The 27,575-nt window shown below is 49.6% G+C and overlaps 1 protein-coding gene across 1 annotated transcript; it reads right to left on the reverse strand.

Annotated features, from left to right (window-relative positions):
• Positions 1-7,844: 7,844 nt before the first annotated feature.
• On the reverse strand, positions 7,845-21,683 carry LOC137201853 (myeloid-associated differentiation marker-like). Its single transcript, XM_067696370.1, has 4 exons — positions 21,462-21,683; positions 17,105-18,570; positions 15,987-16,144; positions 7,845-14,113 (listed from the first exon to the last, which is right to left on the reverse strand). The coding sequence occupies exon 4, from the start codon at positions 9,875-9,877 to the stop codon at positions 9,011-9,013; it is 867 nt and encodes a 288-aa protein (XP_067552471.1). The 5' UTR covers positions 9,878-14,113; positions 15,987-16,144; positions 17,105-18,570; positions 21,462-21,683; the 3' UTR covers positions 7,845-9,010.
• Between the last annotated feature and the right edge of the window lie 5,892 nt (positions 21,684-27,575).

Genomic DNA, 27,575 nt, shown 5'->3' on the forward strand with positions numbered 1-27,575 from the left:
GCACAGCTACTCCAGAATGACTCTCACCACCCACCACCCTTGGCCTTCTCAGGAGACTTGTCTTATCCCAAAGCTCACAGCCATGTTTGGTCTGGTCTCAAACCATGAACATTTGTTTAATCCCTTGAGCTGTGTGCCATTATCTACGCAGACATGATGCTTAGGATGGTCCTTATCTACAATCCCAACCCTTCAAGTCTCTGAAAATGGAAGAAGAATTTTTAAAAAATTCATTTGGTAACAAAATTTGACCTGCACAGATGTGAGATAATTTATGTTTTTTATTTATTTCACTTAGTGTGAACGCTCAAAAGGTCAGTGGCAGAAACACTAATGTGTTTGATTACAAGGTGCTTTCAGACTCCGGTGGGGTGTTATGTCCTATAGAGTAGATACACCATGTTGCATGATTGAAGCTGAAAAATTCTGAATTCTGAATCATATCTGACCTGAAGTGTTTCAGAAAACGGATCATGGATTGTACTGCTAACCGCGTTTTACAGATGAGAAAACTAAGGCTCAGGGACTTCAGTACTTCCCTAAGATTGCATGGCTAGAAAGTGGGAGCCCCAGATAAAACTGCCATAGCTGTGAGTTTGAACCCTTTGCTCTACAGCCCAGCATTTCAGCAGGGCATGTGGGTGGGAGCCCAGGACCAAAACTCAGGCTCTGGGACCCAGGACACACCTTCAGGGCCATGGCCTCCTTCCACAGCAAACTGAAGAGACATGTGTCCCGGCCTTTCCTCCCTGCAGCCGTCACTAGAAGGAGCTGCCATCTGAGGCGACCCAGCCCCACCCGGTGACCCAGCAGCTTCAGGGGTGAACAGAGATAAGCCATGGTGTAAGAGCAAGGCAGCGGGGACAAGATGATATGGGAAGCAGGAACTGTTTGAATCCCACACCCCACACACCAATTTTGTCTTAACATGTGACTCTTCTCCATTTGGGAAAAAAGACACCAACTCAGCATTACTCCAAGGTGGAGCATCCTGGGAGAACCACAGAATAAATTAACATATGTTTGGCTTTTAAACTCTAGAGCTGCCATCCAGGTGCGAGTCTGGAAGGATCTAGCAATAGTCCTACCTGAGTGAGGATTTTTCTGGCCTGGTAGAGTGGTTAGCAGCTTCCAAGCTGGGAAGAAGGGAGTGGAAATGGATAAGGATGTTGCGTCTGGATGCTGATGTCGAGGCTTTCAGGGCATCCCAGGGAGGGAGGGGGTGGAGGATGAACAGATCATAAGCCCCCTCTTAAGGGCAGGAGCTGAAAGAGGAGGCACCTGCTGGCCCTCTGGCAGCTGACAGCCCTGAGGATGCACTTGGGACTGGGGCGGGGGCGGCAGAGTGGAGATGAGCTGGGGAGGTTTCCGGGGTCTGAGTGGCCCCGAGGCAACCCAGTAGGTGTGTTCTGACCCAGAAGGGGTGCAGGCATGGAGCCAACCTTCCCCATGGAGGAGGGGCCTGGAGTGGAACTGAAAGAGGGAGGACAGGGGCCTAAAGGGGTTTCAGGGTTGGGACAGGGGACACGTGGCGAGCGTGGCAAGGACCATGGAGACCAGGGAATCGCCCAGGTCACCTGCCCAAGACAGTCCCGCCAGCAGGGCTGCAGTCCTGCCTCACTCAGGGCCTCCTGCAAGGGTCCCAGGGTGTGGGGGACTGAGAGCTCCTCCCCGGCCCGCTCCCTCCTCAGGGATAGCTGCCCTGTTTCAAAGGGACTATTGGCCGAGAGGCGCCCCCAGGGCTTAAGGGTCAGCAGCCTGAGCCTGCAGCCAGCTTCCTGCCATCAGGGGCCTTGTCACCTTTGCTGATAATAAACCCTGGGAAAAGCTGAGGCTGGAAAGAGAAACACAGAGCAAACCCCAAGAACCTACCTGGACTCACAAGGCTCCTTCAGCCCCAGTTGCCAGTGGAGCCCTGGAGCCTGCTGGCCTTCCAGTGGACACTGCCAGGGGTGGGGGGAGGGGCACTGGCTCTGAGGGCAGCTGAGGGTGTCATGCTGTCTGTCCCCGAATTTGTCCCCAACTTACCTCCACAAAGTGAGGGCTTAGGGCTAAATGACAACTTTGGATCAATTTAATGCCACAGAAGCAGAACTTGGAGGAGAGGCATGGGGGTTCCAGCTATGTGACCCTGGGTAAGGCATGTGCCCTCTCTGTGCCGCAATACCTCCACCTGTAAAGCAACAGGTTTGCCTGAGTTTCCCACCAGCAGCTCCACCATTCTGATCTGTGAGCGTGGAAATGGTGCCTCCGTCAGAGCACATCCTAGATGTGGCTGAGCCCTGCCTGCCCAGCAGCCAGGCATGTTGACGTGATCTTGTGGCACTGGGCTATGTTCCCTAGGGGGTGGTGGGTTGGTGGCTGGAGCTGAGCAGCTGCTACCCCCTTTACTTTATATTGCTTTTCATTCTTCATGTCTGTTTAGTATTTTCTATATTTACTTATTCTCATGTATAATTGACATAAAGCAGGAATATGATCACATCACATGTGCCCAGTTTCCTCCCTTCGGCGTGGCCAGCCTTCCTCCCTGCTAATAGGAGTGTCCACCCCTCCGTCCAGGGAGCATCCATGTCCTCAACCTCATATACAGCCTTTAACACATTTCACATGCTCTGAAATCATATTTAGACATGTGTGTACATTTATGCACACACGTTTGCAGGGGTATCTGTAAATTTTTTTCCCGTTTTATAAACAGGAGACCGTGTCATGCACAGTGCATCTTGCTTTTCTATTATCCCCTGGCAGATGCAGGTGGTCCTCTCCAGTGGGCCTTAGTCGTCTCCATCCCCTTTACTTACCTCCTCCCCCGCTGGCTCCTGTGGGCCTTTAGACCGACCACCCTTCTCTAGATTAGTGGATCCTACCCTGTGAGTCTCACACACTGGGGCACCACAGTTTTAGGACAAGGGGTCCTTGGATCCATGTGACCACCATGCTCTGGAACCAGAAGTGGGCAAGCTTTTCTGGAAATTTATAAAAATATGACAAAGGCTCTATTTTCCATTTTTTAATTCATCTTTGTTTCCTAGGGCTACTGCAACAAGTTACCACGAGATTGGTGGTTTAAAACAACAGAAATGTATTCTCTCACAGTCCTGGCAGCCAGAAGTGTGAAATCAAGGGGTCAGGAGGGCCATGCTGCTTCTCATACTCCAGGGGAGGGTCATTCCTTTGCTCTTTTAGCTTCTGGAGGCCCCTTAGCTTGTGGCCGCTTAACTGCATCTCTGTCTCCACCTTCACGTGCTCATCTTCTCTCAACTCTGTGTGTGCAAATCTCTCTGTCCTTTCTCTTTTAAAGACTCTAGTCACTGGATTGTGGGCCCACCCTCCATCCAGGATGATTTCCATCTCAAGATTCTTAAATAATCATTTCTACAAAGACCCTATTTCTAAATAAGGCCACATTCTGAAGTTCTGAGTAGACATGAATTTTAGGAGGACATTCTTCAACCCATTAGGGTTCTCTTTCATATCCTCCTGTCTTCTCTTCATGGTGTCTTTTTCTAATGTGCTTAATTGTATTAAGTGTATTTGTTTGTTTTCTCTTTCAGATTGGTGTCTGTTCACTGGAGCTCTTGTGACTCACAGTGGATTGTTCCCTCGTGTACTTTGTCATCAAACTCAGAGCCCCCTTTTACAGGACCCCTTTTTCCTGGGAGGATCCTGCTGCCTGGGTTAGGAGCTTCACCCAGAATAACTGCACCTGCTTCTGCTCAGGACCCTCCAGGCCAGTCGTCTGTTGGGCACTGATTGAGTTAATTTCCCAGGTTAGAGTTGTTGGACCTCAGAGATCATGCACATTTGGGCCCACTTCACAAGAACTGAAGCCCTGAGATTTTGATTTCTTCTGTGGAGACTTAAAAAAAAAAAAAATCCAAACCTCCAGTGGAGGCGGATATCAGCCTTGACATTTCCTCTTGCTGAAGGACATAGTTTTCCTTGTCTACTCTTGCTGTGAGGCTGCAGGCCACACGGTCCTGGCTTTTCCAAAGTGTCTCAGCTCCAACTCCTTACCTTGTGCCACCCCACAGCCTCATTCCTGACCCAAGTGGGCATATAGACCGGCCTCCAGTTGGCCACGCTCAATTCTCCCTTCTCCCTCCCTCTCCCACACACAAGCCGTAGTCACATCAACTTCACCACTGAAGATTCATGAGATCCTTGAGCAAATCATAAAACCCAAAACTCTTCCTCTCTTCTTTGCCTTGTTAACCTTTATTTGTCTTTTAAGACTTGACCCTTAATCACCTCCTCCAGGAAGCCTAACTGGATTCCACCAACTCCATCTCCCATTGCTCCCAGACTGACACTTCTGTGAAGGAGCCTGGTGTGGGCAGGTCACCACAAGCTCCTAGGTCTTATCTGAGCACAACAAGTGAGGCAGGGAGTAAGGGAGGTATTGCAGGTACAGCAGACAGGGTCCAAAGTGGATGGGCCTGAACACCTGAAAAATAAGTTGGATTTTAGCTGTAAGTGATGATGCCTCACTGACATTCTGTAAGCAGGGGCTGATCAATCACATTCCCACCTTGGAACTGTCACTCTGGCCGTTAGGAGGAAAACAGAATGGAGGCTGGCCAAGAAGCTGGGTGGCCAGTTTCCGGGCTAATTCCACGGTCGAGGTGTGTAATGATGGGCCTTGAGCAAAGACACTTTCAGAGGTGGAAAATGGGGGCAGACTTATGAAATATTCAGGGAACAAGCATTCACCTGGTCTTGATGATGGGGAGGGGCCAAGAGTGCCAGACATTTGATGCCCCCCAGGGCAACCGTAGCCTCACATCTCCCTCCTGCTCCCTTAACCTTCTCAGACCCCATGCCAGGTGCTCCCAGCACCCCCGCCCCTCCCTCTGGGCACCCGGGTACTGAGTGCTTTGGGAAGGGAGTCTAGGAAAGGGGTACACCAGCCAGAGGATCAGGGAGGCAGCCTGGGTTCCTGCCTCTGCACCTCCTTGAGGAGCCTCCCAATAAACATGCTCATCCTTCCCACCTGCACCTGGATGCCTGGCTTGTGTGTTTCAAGATGGTTTGAATTTTTTCAAAAAATTAAAATTCTCGGTCAGTCTAGCCAATCCTGGTGAAGGACCACACGGTGAAACATGACAAGGGTCTTTCACAGGCTCTACTGCACGGAGCTGGCCAGGCAGCCAGAGGCGACTCCTCATGAATCAGTCTCTGTTAGAACGTCAGCGACTCAAAGCCTCGCTCTGCCCCTTGGAGTCTGACTGAAGAGTGACAGAAGCGTTTATGATGAAATGTGGAAAGAGAGTCTGAGCCATCTTGGACGAAAAGACCTCCATGATTGATTTTTTTTTTTTTAAGTAATAGAAACATGTATTTCTTTGTAACTTATCTCAACATCAAAACTTATTTTTATATTATTATAATTGTACTACATGTGATTTGTCTTTTAAATATGCTACTCACTTTCCCATGTTACTGTGTAGCACTTTTAACTACATTTTATTTTTTAAGAAGCAATTTTATTGAGATATAATTGACATGTAAACATATGTAAATATTTAATGTATACAACTCTATGAGTTGGTGGATAAATATATACTCATGAAAACGTCACCACTATCAAGGCCATAAACATATTCATCGCCTCCAAAGTTTCCTCCCACCCCCCTTATTGTAATAATTATCATTTTGTGTGCATGTGATAAGAACTCCCCCTTCCCCAAATGATTACTGATTTCAGTTGTTCATTTGTCCAAAATGTACTGTGTCCACACCATGCCCAGGACTGACTTGGCCCAGAGACACAGAGGTGACAGCAGAGACTAGACATCTGTCCGAGTGGAACCTCTGGTGGAGGCGGCAGATGACAAACCCATAAACTTGTTAAATACTGTTACAAGAAAACTTCAGGTAGTGACCAGCACGATGAAGAGAACAAACAGGGTCTTAGGACGTAGCATCACGGGCAGATGTACTTTTGGAAGATTCTTCTACACAGGTGACATTTCAGCAGAGATCTGAAGACTGATAAAGAGGTGGCCATGTCCCAGGCAAAGGAACAGCTTGTGCAAAGGCGTTGAGGAGGGATCAAGATGTCATCGTGAGATTACGTGTAAGAGAGTTGTGGGATCTGGAGAGTCAAGTATCCAAGGAGCAATGAGCATTGGAGACTGAATGTCACTGAATGTCACATCCAAGGAGACTGAATGTTTCCTTTCTCACAGGAAACATGTGAGCCACCATATGTGACTCCACAGCCCATCAACACAGGCAGCCAGGACCGTGGAAGGTCTGGAGATGGGGGCACAGTTGAGGTGTGCATGAGAGAACTGTGGAGGTTCTATTCATCTCTGTCCTAAAAAACTATTTACCATGTGTTTACTGTGTGTTGGGCACTGCAGATCCCACAGCAAAGCCCAGTTCATGCCCTGAAGGAGCACCTGACTTAATGCAGAGACATTCAGTCTAGAGCACGTAAGGACAGGAAACACAAGAACACTTGAGAACTTTTCAGAGAACTCTCCAGCTGAACAGGGATTGAAATTCTCTGTGCAAGTCCAGAGAGCAGGGCAAGTGGGCTTTGCACCCCCTAAGGAATGAAAGCTGCCCCAGAGGAGATGGACCACTGCGGGAGGTGATTTTGTGAGAGCCTTTCAAGCCAAGCTGTTGAACCAGTCTGGGGGCAGTGGGGGGCGGGGGGAGATGTGACGGATGGTTCCCAAAGGGTATCCCATGGACCACTAGTCCATGATGTTCCACGAAAAGAAAGAGTTCCCTGATCACATAAGTTGGGGAATCACTTACTGCTATATACCTCTTTTGGTAATTTTGTAATGCATACTAATCTATACAAGGTCCTAAGAAGTCCTGCAATAAAGAAATCTGTTTAACTTTTTATCCCAGCTTTAAGTGAATTTGGCCAAATAAACTTTTCTTGTCTCGTCTTAAAATAAGAATTTTATTTCATTCCTTCTTAAGATTTGCCTGCTTCTTGCTTCATCCCAGTACAGGAGTGAGTGGCAGCAGTGCAGGTCCTTCCCCTGCCTCTTCCCCACAGCTCTACTTGCCTGGCTTCTCTGGCCCTGGTGACACTAGGATGCTGGACTCTGAGCCTTTGTGGCTGAAAACAGGAGAGGAAGAAGGCTTGGGGTGACTTCCCTGCCAACAGTTATATAAAGGGCTGCTGGTCTTAATGCATGCATGCCCACTGACACACGCACACAACTACACACTCAGTATGCACAAAGCACACCCCTTTAAAGAGAGGCATCGAGGAGCTAGCAAGGCCCCTTTAAAAGCTAGGCTGCTTCTGATTTCTAGTCAAACTTGGGGCAGTTAGGATCTGTGGATTTTGTTGGTCTCATTTTTGTTTTCTTTTTTTCTTTTATCTTTGTATTGAGGTTTTAAAAAAAGATCGTTATGGATGTGGCAGAAAGGACAAGATTTCTCTCTATGATTGACAGCAGGGACTGATGGGGACCAGAAGCTCCAGGTAATTAAAAGAAAAAGAAAAAATATATATATATTTATATATTTCTACATTTATATAGGTCACTTTATGCATGAGTCCCAGGGAAGCAGGAAGCAGCAACAAAAAGCAGCAACCACTGACATACAGAAACACGTGTGTGCACCACATACTCAAGCACTGCAGTTCCTTTGACTGCAGCAGCGAAAATCCCCACCCATTCAACCCACCTTCCCCTCCAAAATAGAAAAGAAACTCTGCCTTTAAGAACGGGGCCGTCTAGTGGGAAGCTGTTGCATAGCACAGGGAGATCAGCTTGATACTTTGCGAGGACCTAGAGGGGTGGGATAGGGAGGGTGGGAGGGAGGCGCAAGAGGGAGGAGATATGGGGAATATATGTATACATATAGCTGTTTCACTTTGTTTGTTGTACAGCAGAAACTAACACAACATTGTAAAGCCATTAGACTCCAATAAAGATATTTTTTTAAAAAAAGAAAAAAAATCCAAAGACAAACAATTAAACTCAATCTTATCTTTGTTAGAAAAAAAAAAAAAGAACAGGGCCATCCAGTAATTTTTGACCTCCTGACCACTCACACAAAAAGAAAAATTCCAGTCTAACATCAGCTTTAAGGCTGGCAGTGGCCATTTTCTTCTCCCTGCAGAGGCAGGACATGCTGTTTTGAACTCTGAGGCAGGAGGGCCACATCGCTGCCCCTCACAAATACTTCAGACAGTTGTCTTCAAGACCGTGCAGTTTTTTGCCAGCTCCTATTTTGATCCCCAAGAAAGTAGTTCAGATGGAAGGCATTCAGCCCTTGCGTCTTTTAAGATGACCTCTAGGAGGTGGGTTTTAGTAAGCCGGGAAAAATTCTGGAGCCAGTGTCAGGCAGGGCCGAGCACCAGCTGGGGCCTAGGGACCCAGGGTCTCTGCTTTAAGCCTCCTGACCACCGGAAATTATTGCCCTCAAGAGATTTTTTTTTTAAATAAAGGGAAGGTGCACTGTACACCCCCCTCCACTGGGAGGAAGTGAGGCCCAATCCCTACCTACTCACTGGCACACCCCAAACCCATATACACACACCAACGAAGGCGCCACCAGGGGCACAGGCATACTTTGGCTGTGAGGCCCCTCTGGAGGCCCAGGGTGTGAACAGCTGCACAGAGGGCTGTGTGATGTGGAGTCAGCACCTTAGGAGGTGGGACGGGGGCGGTGGGCAGAGGAGGAAGAAGCTCAGGGTCCCAGTGGATCAGAAGAAGGAAAAGGGGAAGAGGCGGTCAGGACACAGGAGATGAGAAAACAAAAATGACCAGAAAAGGGCCAAAAAGCAGAAAATGTAGAAAATAAGAGAGTGAAAAGAGAAAGAGGCAAAACAGAATGTGGGCAACCACACAAAACAGGAAGGAGACAGAGCAGAAGGAGGGAAGGGAGCAGAAAAGAGAGCGAGATGGTTGGGGAAGGATGTGAGCAGGGAGAGAGGGGAGCCAGGAAGAGCACATCAGAGGACGTCAGGGCTTGGAAACGAACTTCAGGTGAGAAGAGGAATCAGGAGCCCCTGGGCAAAGCCTCAGCCACTGACAAAATCCAGGTGGACCGAGAACACCAGGTCAGTCACATAAATCAGCAGGTTGATGGCTGTCAGACTGGCCACAGCCAGTCGTTGGTTCCAGGTACACACCAAAGAGGTGAGTCTATCGCTGCAGCTCACATCGCTGGACCGCTGGGGCTGGCCGCTGAACTTCTGGTTGAACTGGTAGAGCGGCCAGAGGACCAGAGCGGTGGCATAGAGGAGGACGGAGAGCAGAGTGAGCACAACCTGGAAAATGGGGAAGGGAATGGGCAGCCTGTTGTCACACTTGCCCAGGTTCAGCAGAAGGGCCACAGATGACAGGAGAAAGCAGATGGAGTACACGGCCACGCACCACACCAGGGCCGGCTGGTGCAGGTACAGGTAGGGGCTGCTGATGAAGACAAAGATGACACAGGCCACAGTGGTCTCCAGCCCCTTGAGCAGGCCTGGCACGGTGGCCATATAGCCTGTGATCATGTTGGGCTGGGCCCTAGTGCAGGCCACTTCCATGGCATAAGCCACAAAAGCAAGGCAGGAGAATGCAGTGGAGGTGATAGTGCGGTCCCGGTAGCGGCTATCGGGCAAGAACTGAATGTAGGTGGTGGGGTAGATGATGGAGGCCGAGAGGCAGAGGAGGGCAGAGTAGCAGTTGCAGGTGATGAGAAAGTTGTCCCAGGAGAAGGGGAAGTGATCCTCGAGCTCACATAACTCGACTATGAGGTTGATGAGGGTCACGACGAAGCAGAAGCACCAGATGAACATGGACCAGTTACCTATGGTCCCCTTCCAGGTGCCCACGCTGGCTCCCAGGGAGAAGGCCACGCAGGTGGAGAGCAGCTGCAGCCGTCGGAGGCAGCAACCCATAATGGTTGAGGAGCCCAGGCCTGCGGACGATTATGTGGTGGTCGTTCTGGTCCTACTGGTCACTGCCACCAACATGGCAGTGGTCTTCACCGAGGACCCACCAGAGGAAGATTCGGCTCTGGAGGAGGATTGATCAGACGCCTGGAAAGTCTCAGGGGTCTGTGATGGCTGAGGCTCAAGATCTCTGGAGTTTGAACCAATTGCCCACACACTTGGGTAATGGCACTGCTGCTCCAGAATGATTCTCCCCACCCATCACCCTTGGCCTTCTCAGGAGACTTGTCTTATCCCAAGATTCACAGCTGTGTTTGGTCTGGCATCAAACCATGAACATTTTTTTACCTCTTTGTGCCGCATGCCATTATCTACAGAGACACAGGGTAGCCTGACCCTTATCTGTAACTACAACCCTTCAAGGCTCTGAAAACTGAACAAAAATTGTTTGGTAACAAAATTTGAACTGAACAGACACAAGACAATTTATGGTCTTTATTTTATGTAGTGTGACTGCTCAAAAGTTCAGTGTCAGAAACACTAATGTGTTTGATTACAAGGTGCCTTCAGACCCCAGTGGTTATTATGTCCTATAGAGTAGATACACCAAGTTACATGATTGAAGCTGAAAAATTCCGAATTCTGGAGCATATCTGACCCCAAGGATTTCAGAAAAGGGACTGTGGATTGTACTGCTAACCCCATTTTACAGATGAGAAAACTAAGGTTGGGGGAATTAAGTCCTTCCCTAAGGTGGCATGGCTAGGGTGTGGGAAACCCAGATACAAATGCCAAAGCCATGGGTTTGAACCCTTTGCTCTGCTGCCCAGAATTTCAGCAGGGTCCGTGGGTGGGAGCCCAGGACCAAAGCTCAGGCTCTGGGAACCCAGGACACACCTTCAGGGCCATGGGCTCCTTCCACAGCAACCCGAAGAGACACATATCCCCGCCTTTCCTCCCTGCAGCCGTCACTAGAAGGAGCTGCCATCTGAGGTGACACAGCCCCACCCAGAAGAGGGATAAGCCATGGGGTGAGAGCAAGGCAGTGGGGACAAGATGACATGTGTAGTAGGAACTGTTTTGAATCCCCTCCCCCCAGTTTTGCCTTAAAATGTGACTCTTCCCCACTTGGATAGGGAGACACCAACTCAGCATTACTCCAAGGTGAAACATCCTGGGGGAACCACAGAATAAATTAACATAATGTTTGGCTCTTAAACTCCAAAGCTTCCCTCCAGGTGGGAGTCTGAAAAGATCGAGGAGTAGTACTACCTGAGCGAAGATTTTTCTGGCCTGGGAGATTGGTGATTAGTGTCCAAGCCGGGAAGGAAGGATTGGAAGTGAACAAGGATGTCGTGTCTGGTTGCTGATGTGGAGGCTTTCAGGGCATCCCAGGGAGCGGGTGGAGGATGAACAGATCATAAGCCCCCTCTTAAGGGCAGGAGCTGAAAGAGGAGGCACCTGCTGGCCCTCTGGAAGGTGACAGCCCTGAGGATGCACCCGGGACTGGGGAGGGGCCCGGGGTGGCAGAGCGGGAATGACTGGGGGGGGCGGAATTCCGGGGCCTGAGTGGCCCCAAGGCAGCCCAGTAAGTGTCTTCTGACCCAGAAGGGATGCAGGCATGGAGCCAACCTTCCCCATGGAGGAGGAGCCTGGAGTGGAACTGAGGAGGCCCCCCAGAAGCCTCCACATGTCTGAAGTGCTATGAATTGTGAGCTCCGAGGAGTGTCCCTCAACAGCGAAGTGCCATCTTCACTGTCTCTCCTTATAGCCCAGTGTTTGGCTCCTCTGTGTCGCCGTGGAGTCCCCCAGAGCACCACACACCCTGGGTAAATCCTTACAGACATGACAGAGCCAGCCTGCCCTCTGGGACACAGTGTGGTATAAAGGACTCAGGCCAGAACTATTACTCAGACACACCACCAATCTGAGGGCCAGAATAGCAGCAATTATTTAAGTATTCTTGGAAACACCAACATTTTCTTTCTTTTACTTTGTACTAATGTTTTCCTCTGGGCTTCAGAACAGACCTGCATTGTCAGCACAACACAACGTCCCTCACTCCGCCTTCCTTTCCCCCAAACACACACACACACACACACACACACACACACACGGAAGAGAAACCCATGCAGGCACGGTCTTCTGTGAGTTCATAGAGAGCCCATGCCAGGGAATTGGAGCTCCTCCTCTGCGACACCTGGTAGTGTGGTGGAACCTAGTTCGCCTGTCAGATGCAGCAGGTGCAGGAGCCAAGGTTGGTGGAGGAGGGAGGGTGCTGTGGATGCAGCTGGAGAAAAGGCTCCTCTCCAAACAGGTCAGAGCCCTGGAGAAGCAGCCCAGCACATGTAGCTCAGTACAGTTTCTTTGCCCACAGTGGATGCAGAGAGCCCCTTGATCTCCTCGACCAGTAGGTGGCGCCCTTGCATCTGATACCCAGCTTGATGGAGACAGAAGCTGCCACCTCTACCTGCGCCCTGTCCCTCAGGTGCCTCTCCCTCAGGTGCCTCTCCCAGAGTGGCCCCCGATGACTGGTAGCTGCCACCTAGAACGAGCTGCTCCCTCCATCACCAACCACACAAGTGAGGGCTCAGTTGGTGACCGTGGACACATCACCAGGCTTTTTTACCTGGGGTCTCCCCCTCACTCACCCATTTTCTAGTAATTGTGCCCAGAGCACCCGAGCTAATTGAAAGAAGACTTGGACTTTCGTGTTAAAGTAGCCTTCAGCTGGGAGGCAAGGGCTGCTTCTGGAAAATGTTAATGCTTTCTTGTTGGATACCAATCCTGCTTGGAACTAAGCTTCAAACAAAACCTCATCTGTAAAATGAGGGGGTTGAATCATCCCGAATAGCCATTCTGGCTTGGACGTTTGTGCTACTGTGAAAAAAATTCCAATTGAACCCTGGGTCGGGGAGCCAAGGGCTACTTCTAGTTGCCAGTGGTGTTGTCACAAATAAAGTGGTTGTGAATCAGTTTTTATTTTAGGCCTTGCATTTGATAGATTAATTTCTATTTTGTGGGCCACTCTGAATAATTCCAAGAAAATCTCTCCATCAGAGGCTCCACTGACATCAACACCACCAGATAGGAGGCCCCCGGTGTGCAAACCTCAGGCTGAGTCACTTTTCGAAGACTTGGCTCCAGGTGAAAAAAAAGATTGTTTATGCTTGGGACCCCTAGTTTCCATGGAGACAGAGTTTCTCCCTCTCTATCCACCTTCAGGGGGTGTGGGCTTCAGAGGGTTTCCCACCTACCCGTGCCCAGAACTGAATTTAAGAGTTCCAATCTTGGGTCAGACAAATCCATCATCCCTGAAGACAGACAAAAGCTCTGTGTTCTGGACAGCCAGACAACCTGAATTTGGGGGGTGTGGCCTTCACTGCTATATAATTTTGGCTTGGAGGTTTATTATTTGTTTGTTTACTTAATTATTTCTTATGGGATTTCTCCATGTAGGTACAGTCTTGCTGAGACCTCCTAAGCTCTTTATTTGGAAAAGAAAAGATCCTTTTTTTTTTTTTTTTTTAAAGAGAGTAGAGAGGTTTATAATCACTTCAGATGGGAGACTAGAACTGCTGAATAGAGAACTGTGTTTGGAGGAGATCAGCTGGGAATGAGATGAAGCACAGTGAAGAGCAGCAGATGGTTTCTAAACTGACAAAGCAAAGAGCTTTCTCTTTACTCCAGTTCTAAATTCTTTAGAATCCTGGAATCTCCACACTGAAAGAGACCTCCGAAGTCACCTGGTCTTTCCTCCATCCTTGGCAATTGTCACCCACTGCCTGTTTCCCAGGGCAGTCAACTCTATATTCTTATAACTCGGTTGAAAAAAATCTTCTGAAGTTCTTAGAATGAGCTGAAATCAGCCTCCCCGTAACTTCCATCCACCAGTCACAGGTTTGTTCTCAGGAAGCCCGTGCAGAGAAGAAAGTATCAACTTTAGTCCAAGTTAGCTTGGACTACACCATTCGCAGCAGCTACCATGTCATCTTCTCTTCTGGATAATACCCCTAGTTCTTTTAACCACTCCTCATTTTCGGTCATTTCCAGACCCTTCACCCTCCTGGCCACTCGCCTCTGGATGCTTTCCAAGCTGTCAGCTTACATTTTACACTGGGACTGGGACTCTGTGCTGATGTTCCTAGATTCTCTGTTGATGGGCTGACGGATGTAGGGACATCCTGAAACTGCAAAGCCGCGTGCAGATGTCTCACCAGAAACTGGTTACAGGGACACGTCCTGTCATCAAGAACAATCTTGGAGTAGCTGGCAAACACCATGGCATGTTTTCTACCATGAGAACCACATGCTACATATCTTTAAATGTGTCTCTAGAGAATCAGAGTATAGTTGGAAGTGATTTATTTTTCCTCCAATGAACGCTTAGTATCAATCTTCTAGGATCCTATCTCTGATCATAGAAGAAAGGCTTTGGAGCTGTGACAATAGATGGCCCAGTCTCTAACCTCAAGGAGATTAAATGGAATGCTCTACAAAAGCTTAATTGGCCCAGGTGTGCTAGCTCTAAGCAACTTTGGAAGAATTCTGCTTGTGATTAAAAAAAAAAGCATGGTCATAGATGATTGGAGATGGAAGGAATCTCAGGAAGCTTGAATTGATGTCCCTTGGTTTATAGATGTGTAAACTGAGCTCCAGAATTTGTAGCTCATCCACCTACCCGTCTATCCTTCCATCCATCCACACAACAAATGGATTTATTTAGCAGCCACAATTTGCAAGGTAATATATTTGGGGGGAGTCCAAAATGAACAACAATACCAGATAAGGAGTGGGAAGTAACCTCGCTGGTGTATGGATAAAGAGCTCTTATTGAATGATCTAGCCAAGGTAATCCAGTTGGTTGGCATCAGAGCCAGGAATAGAAAGCAGGTCTTCTGACATCTGGCACAGGGCTTTTCCCAAAGCACATGCTATCACTAGTAAATGACTAGATGGTAGGTGATAGAGCATCTGTTCTATTTCAGGGGACTGCGTCCTAATGGAATCCTATTTAGACATTTCAGGCAATATGTCTGTAATTGGTGAATGTGCTGGTTGCACAGAATGCTTCACCACTGAAAAGCACGATGCAGAAGCTAGAGACAAAAACTATTCCTGTCCATCTTCCAGAAGCATAGACAATCCCTCCTTAGCCCCTTCATTCATGACTCCCCCTTGCCAACAGTTTACCAAAATTCTCCCCCAGGATCCACCAGAGAGCAAATCCAAATTGTTTTCCTTAGCTTTCCTGCTCTTTGAGCTCCACAAGATTGGATGTTATTGGCTTTCCTGAAACATCCTCCTCCCTTGGTTCCCAGATGCTTCTCTCTCCGCTCTCCCCTTGCTGACTATCCCTTGTCAGTCCCTTACCCATGAACATTTTCAGATATATTACCTTGTACATTATAGCTTCAGAATAAATACATTTGTTGAGTGGGATGGATGGATGGATGGCCAGGTGAATGAATGACAAATTCTGGAGCCCAGTTTGCCCATTTATAAACCAAGCAATATTAATTCAAGCTTCCTAAGGTTCCTCATTCTTCATATTTTGCCATAATGTCTCTCCTTTGAGGACTGACTCATTCATAGTACCTCTGCTATCATCTCTATGTATGAAGCTTCCAAATCTATCCCCACCTTGACAAGTATCCCTTGTTCCACTTGGCTCTCTTTCTGTTGCTTCAAACTCAACAGGTCTCAAATCAAGCCATCCTTGCCTGATTCCCACTATACTCCATGCCAAACATCCATCTCCTTTCCACCACCCTAACCAGCAGCCCTCCCTTCCAGACTCATTCTCTTAGTTCACCAGGCTCAAAACATTGAGATAAAATTTAGTTTTCCTCTCCTGTTAAATAAGACAATCACCTACAGAAAGTCATTAGATATTCCTCTCTCAAATCAGTTTAATTTTATCTATCCATCTATCCATGAATCCATCTTTCATCCTTTGAGAACATCCCAGCTTACTCTGGGATGACTAGGTCATGTTTCAAGGAAGCCAGATCCCTGTCCTGCAAGCTCGGAGTAACGTCACATCTCAGCCAGAGTTGCTGGTATATGCATCCCCCAGGCGTTTAAGCTATGCCCAGCCAGATGCTCCACTCACCTTCTTTTCACCCTTGAGTACAAGTCCAAGGCCAAGAGCACGTGCAGGGCCACCTGGCACACCAAGATGCCTCTCCATCAGGAAGTCTTGCTGGAGAGCAAATGGCCCTCTTACTCCTCTGGGAGGGGAGCCTCTCCAATGGCACAATGGGCCATAACCTGAAATCAGACCTTATTTTAGAATAGGCAGCTGGGAGCTCAGGGCTCCCCAGAGTTGAGCAGTGACCCCTCTAGTGCAGCCCACTCCCAACTCCTTCCCTCCTTAGCCTCATTTCCCCACCACCCACTTCTGCTCCAAATGCCAGTATCAAGCCCTCCTCTATGATTGTTTGCAAAGAGGGGGAGGGATGAAGGGGGCTGTATGTTAGTCAAACATCTTTAACCTCCCCAAGAGCATAGATGCAAATGTCCAGGAGAAACCCACTTTGGGGCCGTGTTGGGGCACACAGAGTGGCTACGATCCAGGCATGACGTCCCAGGTACCCACGTAAAGATATTTTCAGTCTGACCACAGATACCTGCATCCAGATTTCTAGACTTACAGGAAATTGGAGCTTCAAGGGCCCTCAGCGACCAACCAATGCAATTCCCCCTTGTGCAGATGGGAAGACCAAGGGTCAGTGACTTTCCAAGGTCACTCAGTGAGGCACAGACAGAGCTGGAGCTAGAAGGCAGAGGGCCAGTCCAGTAGGCAGGATAGTGACAGCGAGCTACCCTGTCACTGAGATAAGACCCCACGGCAGCTGGGGGTTCTGGGTTCTGCCCCTTAAACTTTGAGTAAAAAGGGTTCTGTTAGTGGAGGCAGGTGGATGGTGTGAGCCCAGAAAGGCAGTAGAGAAGTGGGGCTTGGGTCTGAGCGGGGTGGGAGCACGTCCAGTGAGGGGTGACCCATGCTCGGCCTGGGAGCCCAGCACAGCTGGAGAGGCAGGGAACGGCCCCGCAAGGACTTGAACTTCATGTTCCCCACCAGAGCCCTGATCACCTGGGGAGCCAGCCAATTTCACAGAAGGACCCCCTTCCTGCCCTCTCTGCCTACTCACGGGGCTGGCTGGCCAAGAGGCAGCCCTTCCACCCACGGCTCCCATGGCTGCCGGGGACTCAGGCACCCTGCCTGCTCACCTCACCCCTCATGTCCAGACGTGCTCGGGATGCACGCTGTCTTTGCCAAGGGCCCTCAGAGGTTCAGACTATCCACATACACTTCCAGGGACTGAGGCTCCCAGGGTATTGAAAAATAAAGAAATGCCAAACAGGGTTACAAAAATTGAGTTGTGTTAAAAACATTTCCTGTGAACAAATTAACACTCTTTACACACACACACACACCCCCCAAACATAATGCAACATAATCGTGCTATTCACAAAATAGTCATAGAAATTATACAAACATTCAGAGGCCCCCTTGGCAACGTGGCCCAGCAATGAACATGGATTTAAAGTTGTATGGTGAAGGTCTCCTTCAGCAAATCTCTGACTGGATGTGAAACCTCCCTCAAAGGTAAGTAACATTTGAGGTCGAGACACGGACCAAACGCCTCTTGTGTCTGAGCCCCAGTCCCTCAGCCAGCTCCATCCTGAGGTGTGCAGTTGACAGACTCTACCTGAAGGTGAGCCGCAGCCCCTCAGGGACTGGGCCTATACTGGCTGCCTGTCACACTCACGTCCACACGCAGCCCCAAGCCTGCACCTCAGGGAGAGAGGGAGGGACACCAGGCTGCCCCCAGGGACAGCGCAGGAGCCTGGGCTGCCGGTGGGCAGCCGGGCCTGGCTGAATGAGGCCTTTTCATAACACACCACCCAAGAGGGGGATGTAATCCCTCCCTAGCCACACAGAGCCCTCTCAACCCAGGCAGCACAGTGCACTGTTCACACAGCTCAGGAAACAAAATAAATATATTCTCCCCCAAAGACCCCACAATGGGGCTTTTTCATGGCAGAGAATCAGTAACAGCCCCCTCTCTCCACCCGGCCGACAGCTTACTGGTCCCTATAGCCTTTGCCTGACCCTTTCTAGACTCAGGGTCCACCTGGCCCAGCCCAGGCCTGCCTGCCCACTTTCTGTCAAGGTCTTGTACGGACAGTGGCCCCAAGGGTAGGTATTGGGCACAGTCTGCAAGCATCCAGGGAAAGGAAGGAGGCAGGAGAGGGACCTAACATTTGTTGATTTCCTACTATGTGTCAGGCAGGCAAGAGACTCAGTGAGGACACCCCTTCTTGATGGATTAAAGCCGCCCGCAGATTAGGTTGCACAGGGCTGAGGAGGGGGGCAGCTACCAAGGTTACCGTTGAGATTCCTGGTCAACCATGCAAAGATCCAGGCTAAACTACATAGTTGGGGGAGCCACCCAGTGTTCTCTGACCCCTCCATCACACGAGGCCCCGAACTATCCCATGCCCGCATGTCCTATGGGAGGCTCACTTTCAGGGGGATGTCAACCAGCCCTGAAAAGACTTCTCTGGTACTTTGCCCCACTCCCCAGTCACAGCTAAACCAAATCATCTGTGACTCCCCAACATGTTCACCTGCCTTGGATGGTGCACTTCCCTCTGTCTGGAATGCCATCTTCCTTTCCACTCTCCTCTCTCTAAAATCATGGGGAATAGTAAAAATAAATAGATAACATTCAGTGAGTGTTTACTCTGGGCCAAGCGCTTATTGGAACGCAAGCATCACCTCCTACAGGAAGCCTTCCCTGACTTTACCCAGCATTGTGACCATCTGTCTAAGAGTCTCTCTCCCCAACTGGATGGGGAGGGCCTAGAGGTCAGGGCCATGCACCCCATCTCTGAGTGCCCGGTTCCTTTCCCAGAGGTGACCCCTAAAGGTTGGGTGAGTGTGGTGCCTGTACAGCACCTCATACTAGTACAAGCCCTGAGCCACAGAGTATAATGGCTCTTGTCTAGGAGTCAGCATCCCAGCTGTGAGGCCTGGGCAAATAATTTAACTATCTAAGCTCTATTTTCTGCTTTGTTTGTATTTTTGTTGTTGTTGTTGTTGTTTTTAGTTTTTAATTTCAAGCACAGAGAGTTGGGTTAATTCCATCCTTTAGCTCAAGGTATATGATCACCATTAGTTAATGCAAGTCCCCTTCTTATTTTATTTCTTTTTTATAGCTTTAATTGACATAGAATAATATTTAAAGTGTGCAGTTTGATGAGTTTTGGCATGTTCACGCACCCGAAGAACCATCACTGTGATCCAGGTAATGAACAAATTCATCACCCCCACAAGCCACAAGTTTCTCTGTGCCCTTTGGTAATCTCTCCCTCCCTCCTCTCCCCTCCTCCTATCCCCAACTCTGGGGGCAACGACTCATCTGCTTTCTGTCATTATAGATTAGCTTGTGTTTTCTAGAAATGTATATAAATGGAATCATACTGTCTGGATTTTGTCATTCAGCATAATTATTTTGCACATCATCCATATTGTTGTGTGTATCAATGGTTTTTCCTCTTTAATTGTTGAGTAGCATTCTACTATATGGTTATAGTACAATTTGTTCGTCCATTTATCTGTTGATGTACATTGGAGTTGTTCCCAGTTTTTGGTTATTACAAATAAAGCTTCTGTGAACATGTATATAGAAAACTTTGTGTGGACATATACTTTCTTTTTTTTTTTTTTTTTTTTTTTGCGGTACGTGGGCCTCTCACTGCTGCGGCCTCTCCTGCCGCGGAGCACAGGCTCCCGACGCGCAGGCTCAGCGGCCATGGCCCACAGGCCCAGCCACTCCGCGGCACGCGGGATCCTCCCAGACCGGGGCACGAACCCGTGTCCCCTGCATTGGCAGGCGGACTCCCAACTACTGCGCCACCAGGGAAGCCCCGACATATACTTTCATTTCTCTCTCGAAGTAGAATGGCTGGGTCATATTTTATTTTAGTTTTCTCCTTCATTCCCGATCTTTACTCTCACTCTCCCTTAAGCACCCACTCTGATATTCAACGTATTCCCTTAACTATGAACATATCCTCATAAAATGCTCAGAGCTGTCATGTGTGCGGTTGGGGGGAGTTAACTTATGTACATAGTACTATACTGTAAATCTAGTTGTTTCTTGTTTCACTTGATCTTATTTTTTGAGCTCCCTTATGCCTATTCTGCAGTTAGAAGTTTGCTGCTTCTAACTACTGTGCAACATTCATAGTGTGTCCCCACCACCGTACTTATCCCTCCCTTTGATGAACACCAAGGTTGCGCCCAACGCAGCACTCCCATAAATAATGTCATGGTGAACATGTCATCCTTCCAGTCCCCTTGCCAATCTGCACAAGCACTGAGTTGGATCTCCGGGTCCCAAGGTATGCACTTACTTCTTATCACCCAGGGTTGCTGGCTTCACTGCTTCCACACTGCCTGAGCCAACTAGTTACCTGCCTGCCCTCCAGCAGTGCTCCGGCCCCCGCCTCCCCACATCCCGGCCAACGTTGAGTACCCGTCCACTTTGCTAATCTTTTCCCTTCTGATGGGTGTTGAGTGATATCATGTTTCAATGCATATTCATCTTATTACTAATGAGATTGAGCATCTTTTGAAATACCTGTTAGTTCTTCTCTTTCTGTGAATTACCAATTTGTATTCTTTGCCTGTCAAACTTTGTGTTTCCTAGCTTTTCCTTACTGATAGGCAGGAGCTCTTTGTTTCGCTTTGTTTGAATTGAGATATAACTTTCAAAAAGTAAAGTGCACAGATCTTTAGTGTGGAACTTGATTCGTTTTTACACATGTTTACACTGGTGTAACCATTGCCCAGATCAAGATTTAGAACATTTCCAGCCCTCACAAAGATTCCCTGTGTCCCCCTAAGTCAGTAACCTCTTAAGGTAGCCACTATTTTGACTTCTATCACCTTAGATTAGTTTTCCTGTCCCGAAACTTCATGAAAATGGAATTAAATGGTACGTAATTTTTGCACTGAATATTATCCGTGAGACCCATCTGTGTTGTTGTCTGCAGCATTAGGTCATTCTTTTTCATTGCTGCATAATATTCCACCATGTGCCTATACCACAATTTATTCACCCTTTTTCTTGTTGCTGGACATTTGGGTTGTTTCCAGTTTGGGGCTATTACACATGAATAAAGCAACTATAAACGTTCTTGAACATGCCTTTTGATGGATATAAGCACTCAGTGCAGTTGGGAGTGGAATTGTTGCATCATTGGGATTTTTGCAGGTTTAGCTTTAATGGACAACTGCCAAACATTTTCCAAAATGTTTGTACCAATTTACACTCCTACCAGTGGTTTCTGAAAATTCCAGTGGCTCCTTATCCCTGACAATACTTGATACTTTCAGTCTTTTCAATTGTAGCCATTCTGGTGGGTTTTGTAAGAGAGATCTATATATCCTAAGAGATTCACTTCTTTCGGGTTTTATATACTGTCTTGAAAATGTAATTTCACCCATCTGTTATCTTAGTGCACCATGTATGGTATTTGTCTCCTCATCTGTAAATGGGGATAATACACCTACCTTCAAAACCTGGCAAACAGTGGGTGCTCAATTCATCTTACTACACATTTCTGTCTCCACCGTTCCACGGGTGTTCTTCCAGGGCAGGGACTGGATGTTAATTTGTGTAGCAACCAGGGCTCCAGCTCCGGGCCAGCAAGGAGCGGTTTTTCAATAAAGTTTGTAGATTAAGTGACGGAGCCTCCCAGAAGCAATCTCCAGACTGCAATTCAAGGATCTGAGGGGGGGGGGGGAACGAGGGGCCTGTGGCAGTGAAGTTGGAAGAACCATTTCCTTTTCAGGCATCCAGTGGGTGGGGAGTGCCTCCTCCTCCGGGGGTCGGCCCGTGGACTTAGCGAGGAGGGATGGGGTCAGGTGGGAGCCGGGGCTGAGATGGCCGTTTTTCCTCTTGAGCACTCGCTGCCCGGGTGGGCGGCGCGGAGCCGGCCAGCTGCCTTCTGCCCCTCTGCCGCTCCCTTTTTTCCAAAGGCTCTGCCCAGAGAAGGAGTAGAAGGAGAAAGAGGCGGCGGCGGCAGAGGCGGAGGAGGAGGGCGCTAGCCTCGCCCCCGCGCGGCCGCCCGAGCTCCCTCGGGTTCTCACTGTCCTGGGCGGGCGCTGCTGGACGACGCCGAGCCGCCGCTGGCAGCCGGACCGAGGCGCCTCGCCGCGTCGCCGCCTCGTCGCTTCGCCACCTGGCTGCCGCGGCGGCCGCCGCCCCCTCCGCCTGCAGAGCCGCCCGCAGGCCAGGCTGGGCAGCCACAGGGGCGCCGCCACCGCGGGCATCACCCTCCCTGGGGGCAAACAGCACTTCTTAGCCAGAGGGTTCGCCAATCCCGCACTGAACCCTTATAGACTCGCAATTAGAGTTTAGTCCACCCCTCCCCTTACCCACTAGGGCCTGAGGACCGGGGAGGCGAAGCAATTGGTCCAAGGTCGCTTGGTGAATTAGGAACAGTCAGCACTAGGCTCTAACCCCCATTCCCTGTCCTCCCTTGCCTCTGCCCTGTGGCCAACACACAGGCATTTCACTCAAGTATACCTCCCAGATCCCTCCTGACTCCCCAGGCTCCTCTCTCTCTGCGGTACTCTGAGTCAAAGCCAGGTCCTGTGTATCACCTAGGGGCTGGCAACACCCTGCATGGGTCTCCGGCGTTCCCTCTTGTCCCGCTAACATACCATTCTCCGTCCAGCAGCCAAAGTGATCTTTTAGAACAGGAATCTGATCACCACTCTGCCCTGTTTGAAAGCCCCGATGTCTCCCAGTACGCTGGGAATACAGGCGAAAGCCAACGCCACAGCCCCAGGCCCCTGCTTTTACTCCCCTCCACCTATTATGCTCAGTCCGCTGAACTGAGTTCCAACCTGCCGAGTTATTTCCACCCCAGGGTCTTTGCACTTGCTCTTCCCTCTCTCCCAAGCACTCCTTCTCTCAGGGTTCTTAACCAGGGTGGGGGGGGGGGGTGTCCATAGATTGAGGTGGATTTTAATTTAATTGTTTTCCTATGTAACCCTGTGTAATACATTTTATGTGTTTAAGAACATCATTTGGGGAAGGGGTCCATAGGCTTCATCAGAGTGTCCCAGTGCCTGTGGCACAGAAGAGTTTAAGAACCCCTAGACCTTTGCATGTCTGGCTCTTCCTTGCCCTTCAAGTTCCAGCTCAATGTCACCTCCTCAGGGAGGCCTTCCCCAGTTATGTCAGCTAAGGCTGCTCCCTTCCTTATCTGGTCATTGTCCAGCACAGAGTTTCTTAAAGTGTGGTCCCTGGACCCACTGCAACAGCATCACTCAGGAATTTGCTCAAAATGCATGTTCTTAGGACCCAAGAAAGTCTGGGATGGGACCCAGCATTCTATTTTAACAAGCCCTCAAAGATGATTCGGATGTTGGATTCTCAAGTCGGAAAACCGCTGGCCCAGCATGTTACCCCTGTGCTCTCACAGTTTTCACCATCCAGCCAAGGCAAGTTGGAATCTGGGGGCCTGAAAAGAGGAAGGACAATGGGGGAAAAGGCGGAAGGGGAGCTGGCTGAGTAATGAGGTGGAGCTACATCAGACCTACAGCCCACAGATAGTCAGGCTATCTTGGGGAAGAGGCACGGTTTGACTTCAGCCAGAGTAGGGCTTGCAGAGCCTGGTTCTGCCTCCTGTTGGCTGGCCCAGGTCACCATCTTGCTGAAGAGGGGAAGGAGGTCCACATTCTTGTGTTTCACAAGTGACAGGAGAGGAGTTTGCATTCCCCTGGGCACTCATAGCTCGGCCCTGGTCTGAACATTAACCAGTATCCCTGAGGTCCCATTTGGAACCAGCCACAGTGGCTCCCAACTCATACCAGCCTGGTCTCCTGGCCTCTGCTCCAGTGGCCACAGGAAGTTCCAGGGCAATCCCAGGATCCTCCCATCCTGAGCTGTTTCCTGTGCATATTCCAGGAGGGCCAGATGTTCCTGCGACCTGAGTCTGAGCCTTTCTTCAGACTGGAGAGCTGGTTTTGCCAGTCCCTGGAAGCTGCCTGTTGCTTCCTGCAGACCAGCTAGGTGCAGCCTGCAGCCTCTGGCTTTGGTGTTGTAAAAGGGGAGTTATGGCCCTGTTCCTTTTGGCCACTGGTCTCTGGCCTCCGTGCAATTCCCAGGCCCCCGGGGGGAAACCAGACACTTTTAATTGACTTCCCCAATCTGATGATAGAGTATTGGGTATCAATAGACCACAGGCAAGCTATTTTCATCCATGATTTCAGATGGCAGCAGAAGCCCAGGCTACCACTATCCTGCCACGTCACCTCACGGGATGAGCTCACCCCTTCTGCTAGCACAGCAGCATTTGCTGTGGCCAGTCAGTCTGATTCGGGACCTCCCAGGGAAAGTTTTGGAAGTGGGGTGTAAGCAATTACAGCAGTGTGGCTGAACCAGAGTCTGTTGGAGAACAGCCTGGAGTCAGGAGACCTGGGCATTCTCCCAGCTCAGCCCCTTCCTAGCTGGGGACATTAGGCACATGACTTGTCCGATCTATGCCTCAGTTTCCTTGCCTGCCAAGAGGAAGTGGAAGTAGGTGACAACGCTGGCTCTGGAATTCTACAATGAAGCCTGAGTGCTTTTTTTTCACCCTGTCTTATTTCAGAGTCCTGAGTCTTGCTAGCTGTCATCAAGATAAGAATCCCCAACTTGACAACATTCAGGGGTCCTGGGTTTGGTCCCAAATTCCCCACTTGCATGCCCTTCCTGAACCTTGGCCAACCCTCCTGGGTTGATTGGGTCTCCAAAGCATTTAGGGCACCTCACAGGTGTATGCCTGCACTCTGGGTCCAGTGTGAGCAAGCATAAATTGAGGAGGTGGTGATATGACCAGTATGCTGTGGCCACTTCTCCTCACAACCCCTTGCCAGACTGCTGCACTAGACCTTTCACTCAGCATTGCCTGTCTGATCTACATGGTGCCCTTCCCCCACCAGTCTGTGAGTTCAAAGGCAGGCAGGGAATCCAACCACCTCTGTGTCTTCAGGACACAGTGGGCACTTAAGTAACAGTCATGGAACGAATGAATAAGCCAATAAATGGATGGATGGATGGATGGATGGATGGATGGATGGATGGATGAATGGATGGGTGGATGAATGAAAGAAAGAAGGCAACCCATGAGAGGCATGCTTGCTTAATACACTGTGTGTATGTGTGTGTTGTTGCTAGGTGGCGGAGAGGACAGGATTAGTCACAGTGAACTAGGAAGGAGCTTGATGGCTCTGCCTGGAAGCCTTCCCCCTCAGTCACAGTCTGCAGACTCAAGAACAGAGAGAAGCTTTCCTCCGCGAGAAAAACCATAGAATCATGGAATGTTGGCTCCAAGCAAAAACCACAGGTCACTTAATCCACACCCCTCCAATGGGGAAGCAAAAGGCCCAGACAGGTTTAGTTCCTGCCTGTACGCTGAGCTCATCATGGAAACTGTTGTTTTTTCCATGAAAAATGAGCCAGGGGGCAGGGAAGAAGGGGCACAAGAGGAGTCAGTATTAAATAGAAAACTGTTAATCACAGAGAAAGCCTGTGCCTTTCCCAGGGCCTGACCAGCCCAGGGCAGGGGGCTCACAAAGCAAAGTGGGCTTGCCAAGCTCCAGAGGTGCCAGCTCACCTGGGCTGGGCCATCAGGCATTATGGAACCAAGCCAGAGGCTCCAAGAAACACCTAAGCTGGCCTTGTGATCATCCTGGAACGCGGTTTCCTGCTATTTCCTTATAGAAGGAGGTTTCTGCTGAGCACAGGGTTTTCTACATTTTCCATCCCTTGGCTATTAAAGAAAAACAGGAGACAAAATATAAAATCCTTCCCCGAGGTTGCCAGAAATCTCCCAGTTTTGAAGAATGAAGAGCTTAAGCTCTGTCCTGTAGTCCCTAGAGGCCTGATGCATGAAGCAGCAGGAGCTGATCCCAAGGTGCAAACTGCTCACACAGGCTGCTCCCCTCGGCATGGCAGGGAGCAGAGTGCTGAGCCCTTATGTTGCGGCTGAGGCAGCCTCCTGAGCTTACACGGCTCCAGGAGGAGAGATGGCAAGAGGACAGGGAGACCAGCACAGGAGCATTAGGAGTCCTGGAGGAAGGAGCTCTAATCAGAAGGTTTAAGTCGGCTTTGGAGAAGATGATACAGGCCCTACTAAATTCACCACTGAAATTCTCATCTTTGTCATAGTGCCATGTCTCCAGAAAGCCCTGCTTAGGGAAGAAGGACAGTTGTCTTTAATGCATTCCTGTGGGGTGAGTACCTTGGGAAGCCAGAGAATCCCTACAGGGGTGGAGGATGGGTCACGAAATGTCTGGAGCACAGGACCTCCATAGGAGGGCAAGCCTGCGGGACATCAGCTCTTGGGGTCCCAGGAGAGCTGGGGGATGGAGGCAAGGGGCCTGCCTGGACCTCCACCTAAGGATAGGAGCGGAAAGACCTCACAGGAATATGCCCACACTCTGGGTCCAGAGTGAGCTTAAGTTGAGGAAGTGGACCTATGTCTAGGATATCCTCACATCTGCCCCTTCCAGGCCCATCCTCAGGCCCTCAGGCCCCTCACCTACACATGTGGGAGGCAGTACAGACACTGTGATGATCCAGAGTCAACAACTTGCCATCAAGGTCAGCACTGCCCCTCGTAACCTGTGTGACTCAGGCAGTACCTGACTCCTCTCTCTGCCTCTGTCACTTCATCTGTGAAATGGAAATAATGCCCGCACCTCCATGCCTGGGTTGATGTGAGAATTGAGATAAAGCAGCAAAGCGAGGAACACAGCTCCAGTGTTGACAAATGTGAGTTGTTAGGGAACTAACCAATGCTTCTGGGGCTGAATAAGGACAAGCACAGCCCATTCAGCTGGACATCTCTGGAGCAGGCTCACCTGCAGGCTGCGAGTCAGGCACAGCAGAGGGAAGAGGCAGGGCGCTACAGCGTGGGTGAGAAAAGAGGCCTGCCCCACGGGGTTGATTGTAAATTATGGGCCTAATGGAAGGACAACTGTTCTAAGAGCAGAGACTGGAGGTGGTGTTCAGGGAATGCTGCCTGGAGGGGGCGCTAGTTTCTCAGGAGGGGCTTGGTTCTGAGACTACAGGAGGCAGGGTTGTGACAACCAGCATTATCCCAGGCCTTGTGTTCCTACAGGACCTCATGGAGGTGAGTAGCCCTGACCTTGTCAACCCCTGTTCCTTGCAAGGGGTGGTGCAAAATGGACGAAACTCAGGGACTTTGGAACATGGGAGGATCTAGTTCCAATGTCCCCTCCCTCTTCTGGGTGACTTCCCTGAAGCTCCCAAACCCCTGTGCTCCCAAGCGCCTCATCCTTAAGCTTCTATACACCACGCACCACAGTCACTGGGCACTACGTTTTGGTTGCCCCCACTGGCCTGAGTTCCCCGAGGGCAGGAACTGTGTCATCCCCAAGTCCAGCTCAGCCCCTTGGTGCACCGGCAGAGCAGGGGCACACACACATAAGATTTTTTTGAAAGAAGTTAGAATTTTGACATTTCTAAAAAAAGCATCAAAGTCCCTATTATAGGGCAAATGAAAATTTTGTTGGCCTCCCTTACACTCCTATTGGTTTAGTGTGGCTTTCATATTGATTACATATGGGGCATATTCTTCTAGGTCCATAGCAACTTTCAAAGTCTCT

Source organism: Pseudorca crassidens, chromosome 1 (genome assembly GCF_039906515.1).
Source record: "Pseudorca crassidens isolate mPseCra1 chromosome 1, mPseCra1.hap1, whole genome shotgun sequence".
Taxonomy (NCBI): domain Eukaryota; kingdom Metazoa; phylum Chordata; class Mammalia; order Artiodactyla; family Delphinidae; genus Pseudorca; species Pseudorca crassidens.

Excerpts from the sequence above, each read along its gene's own strand:
- LOC137201853 (XM_067696370.1), bottom strand. The coding sequence starts at position 9,877 with ATGGGTTGCTGCCTCCGACGGCTGCAGCTGCTCTCCACCTGCGTGGCC.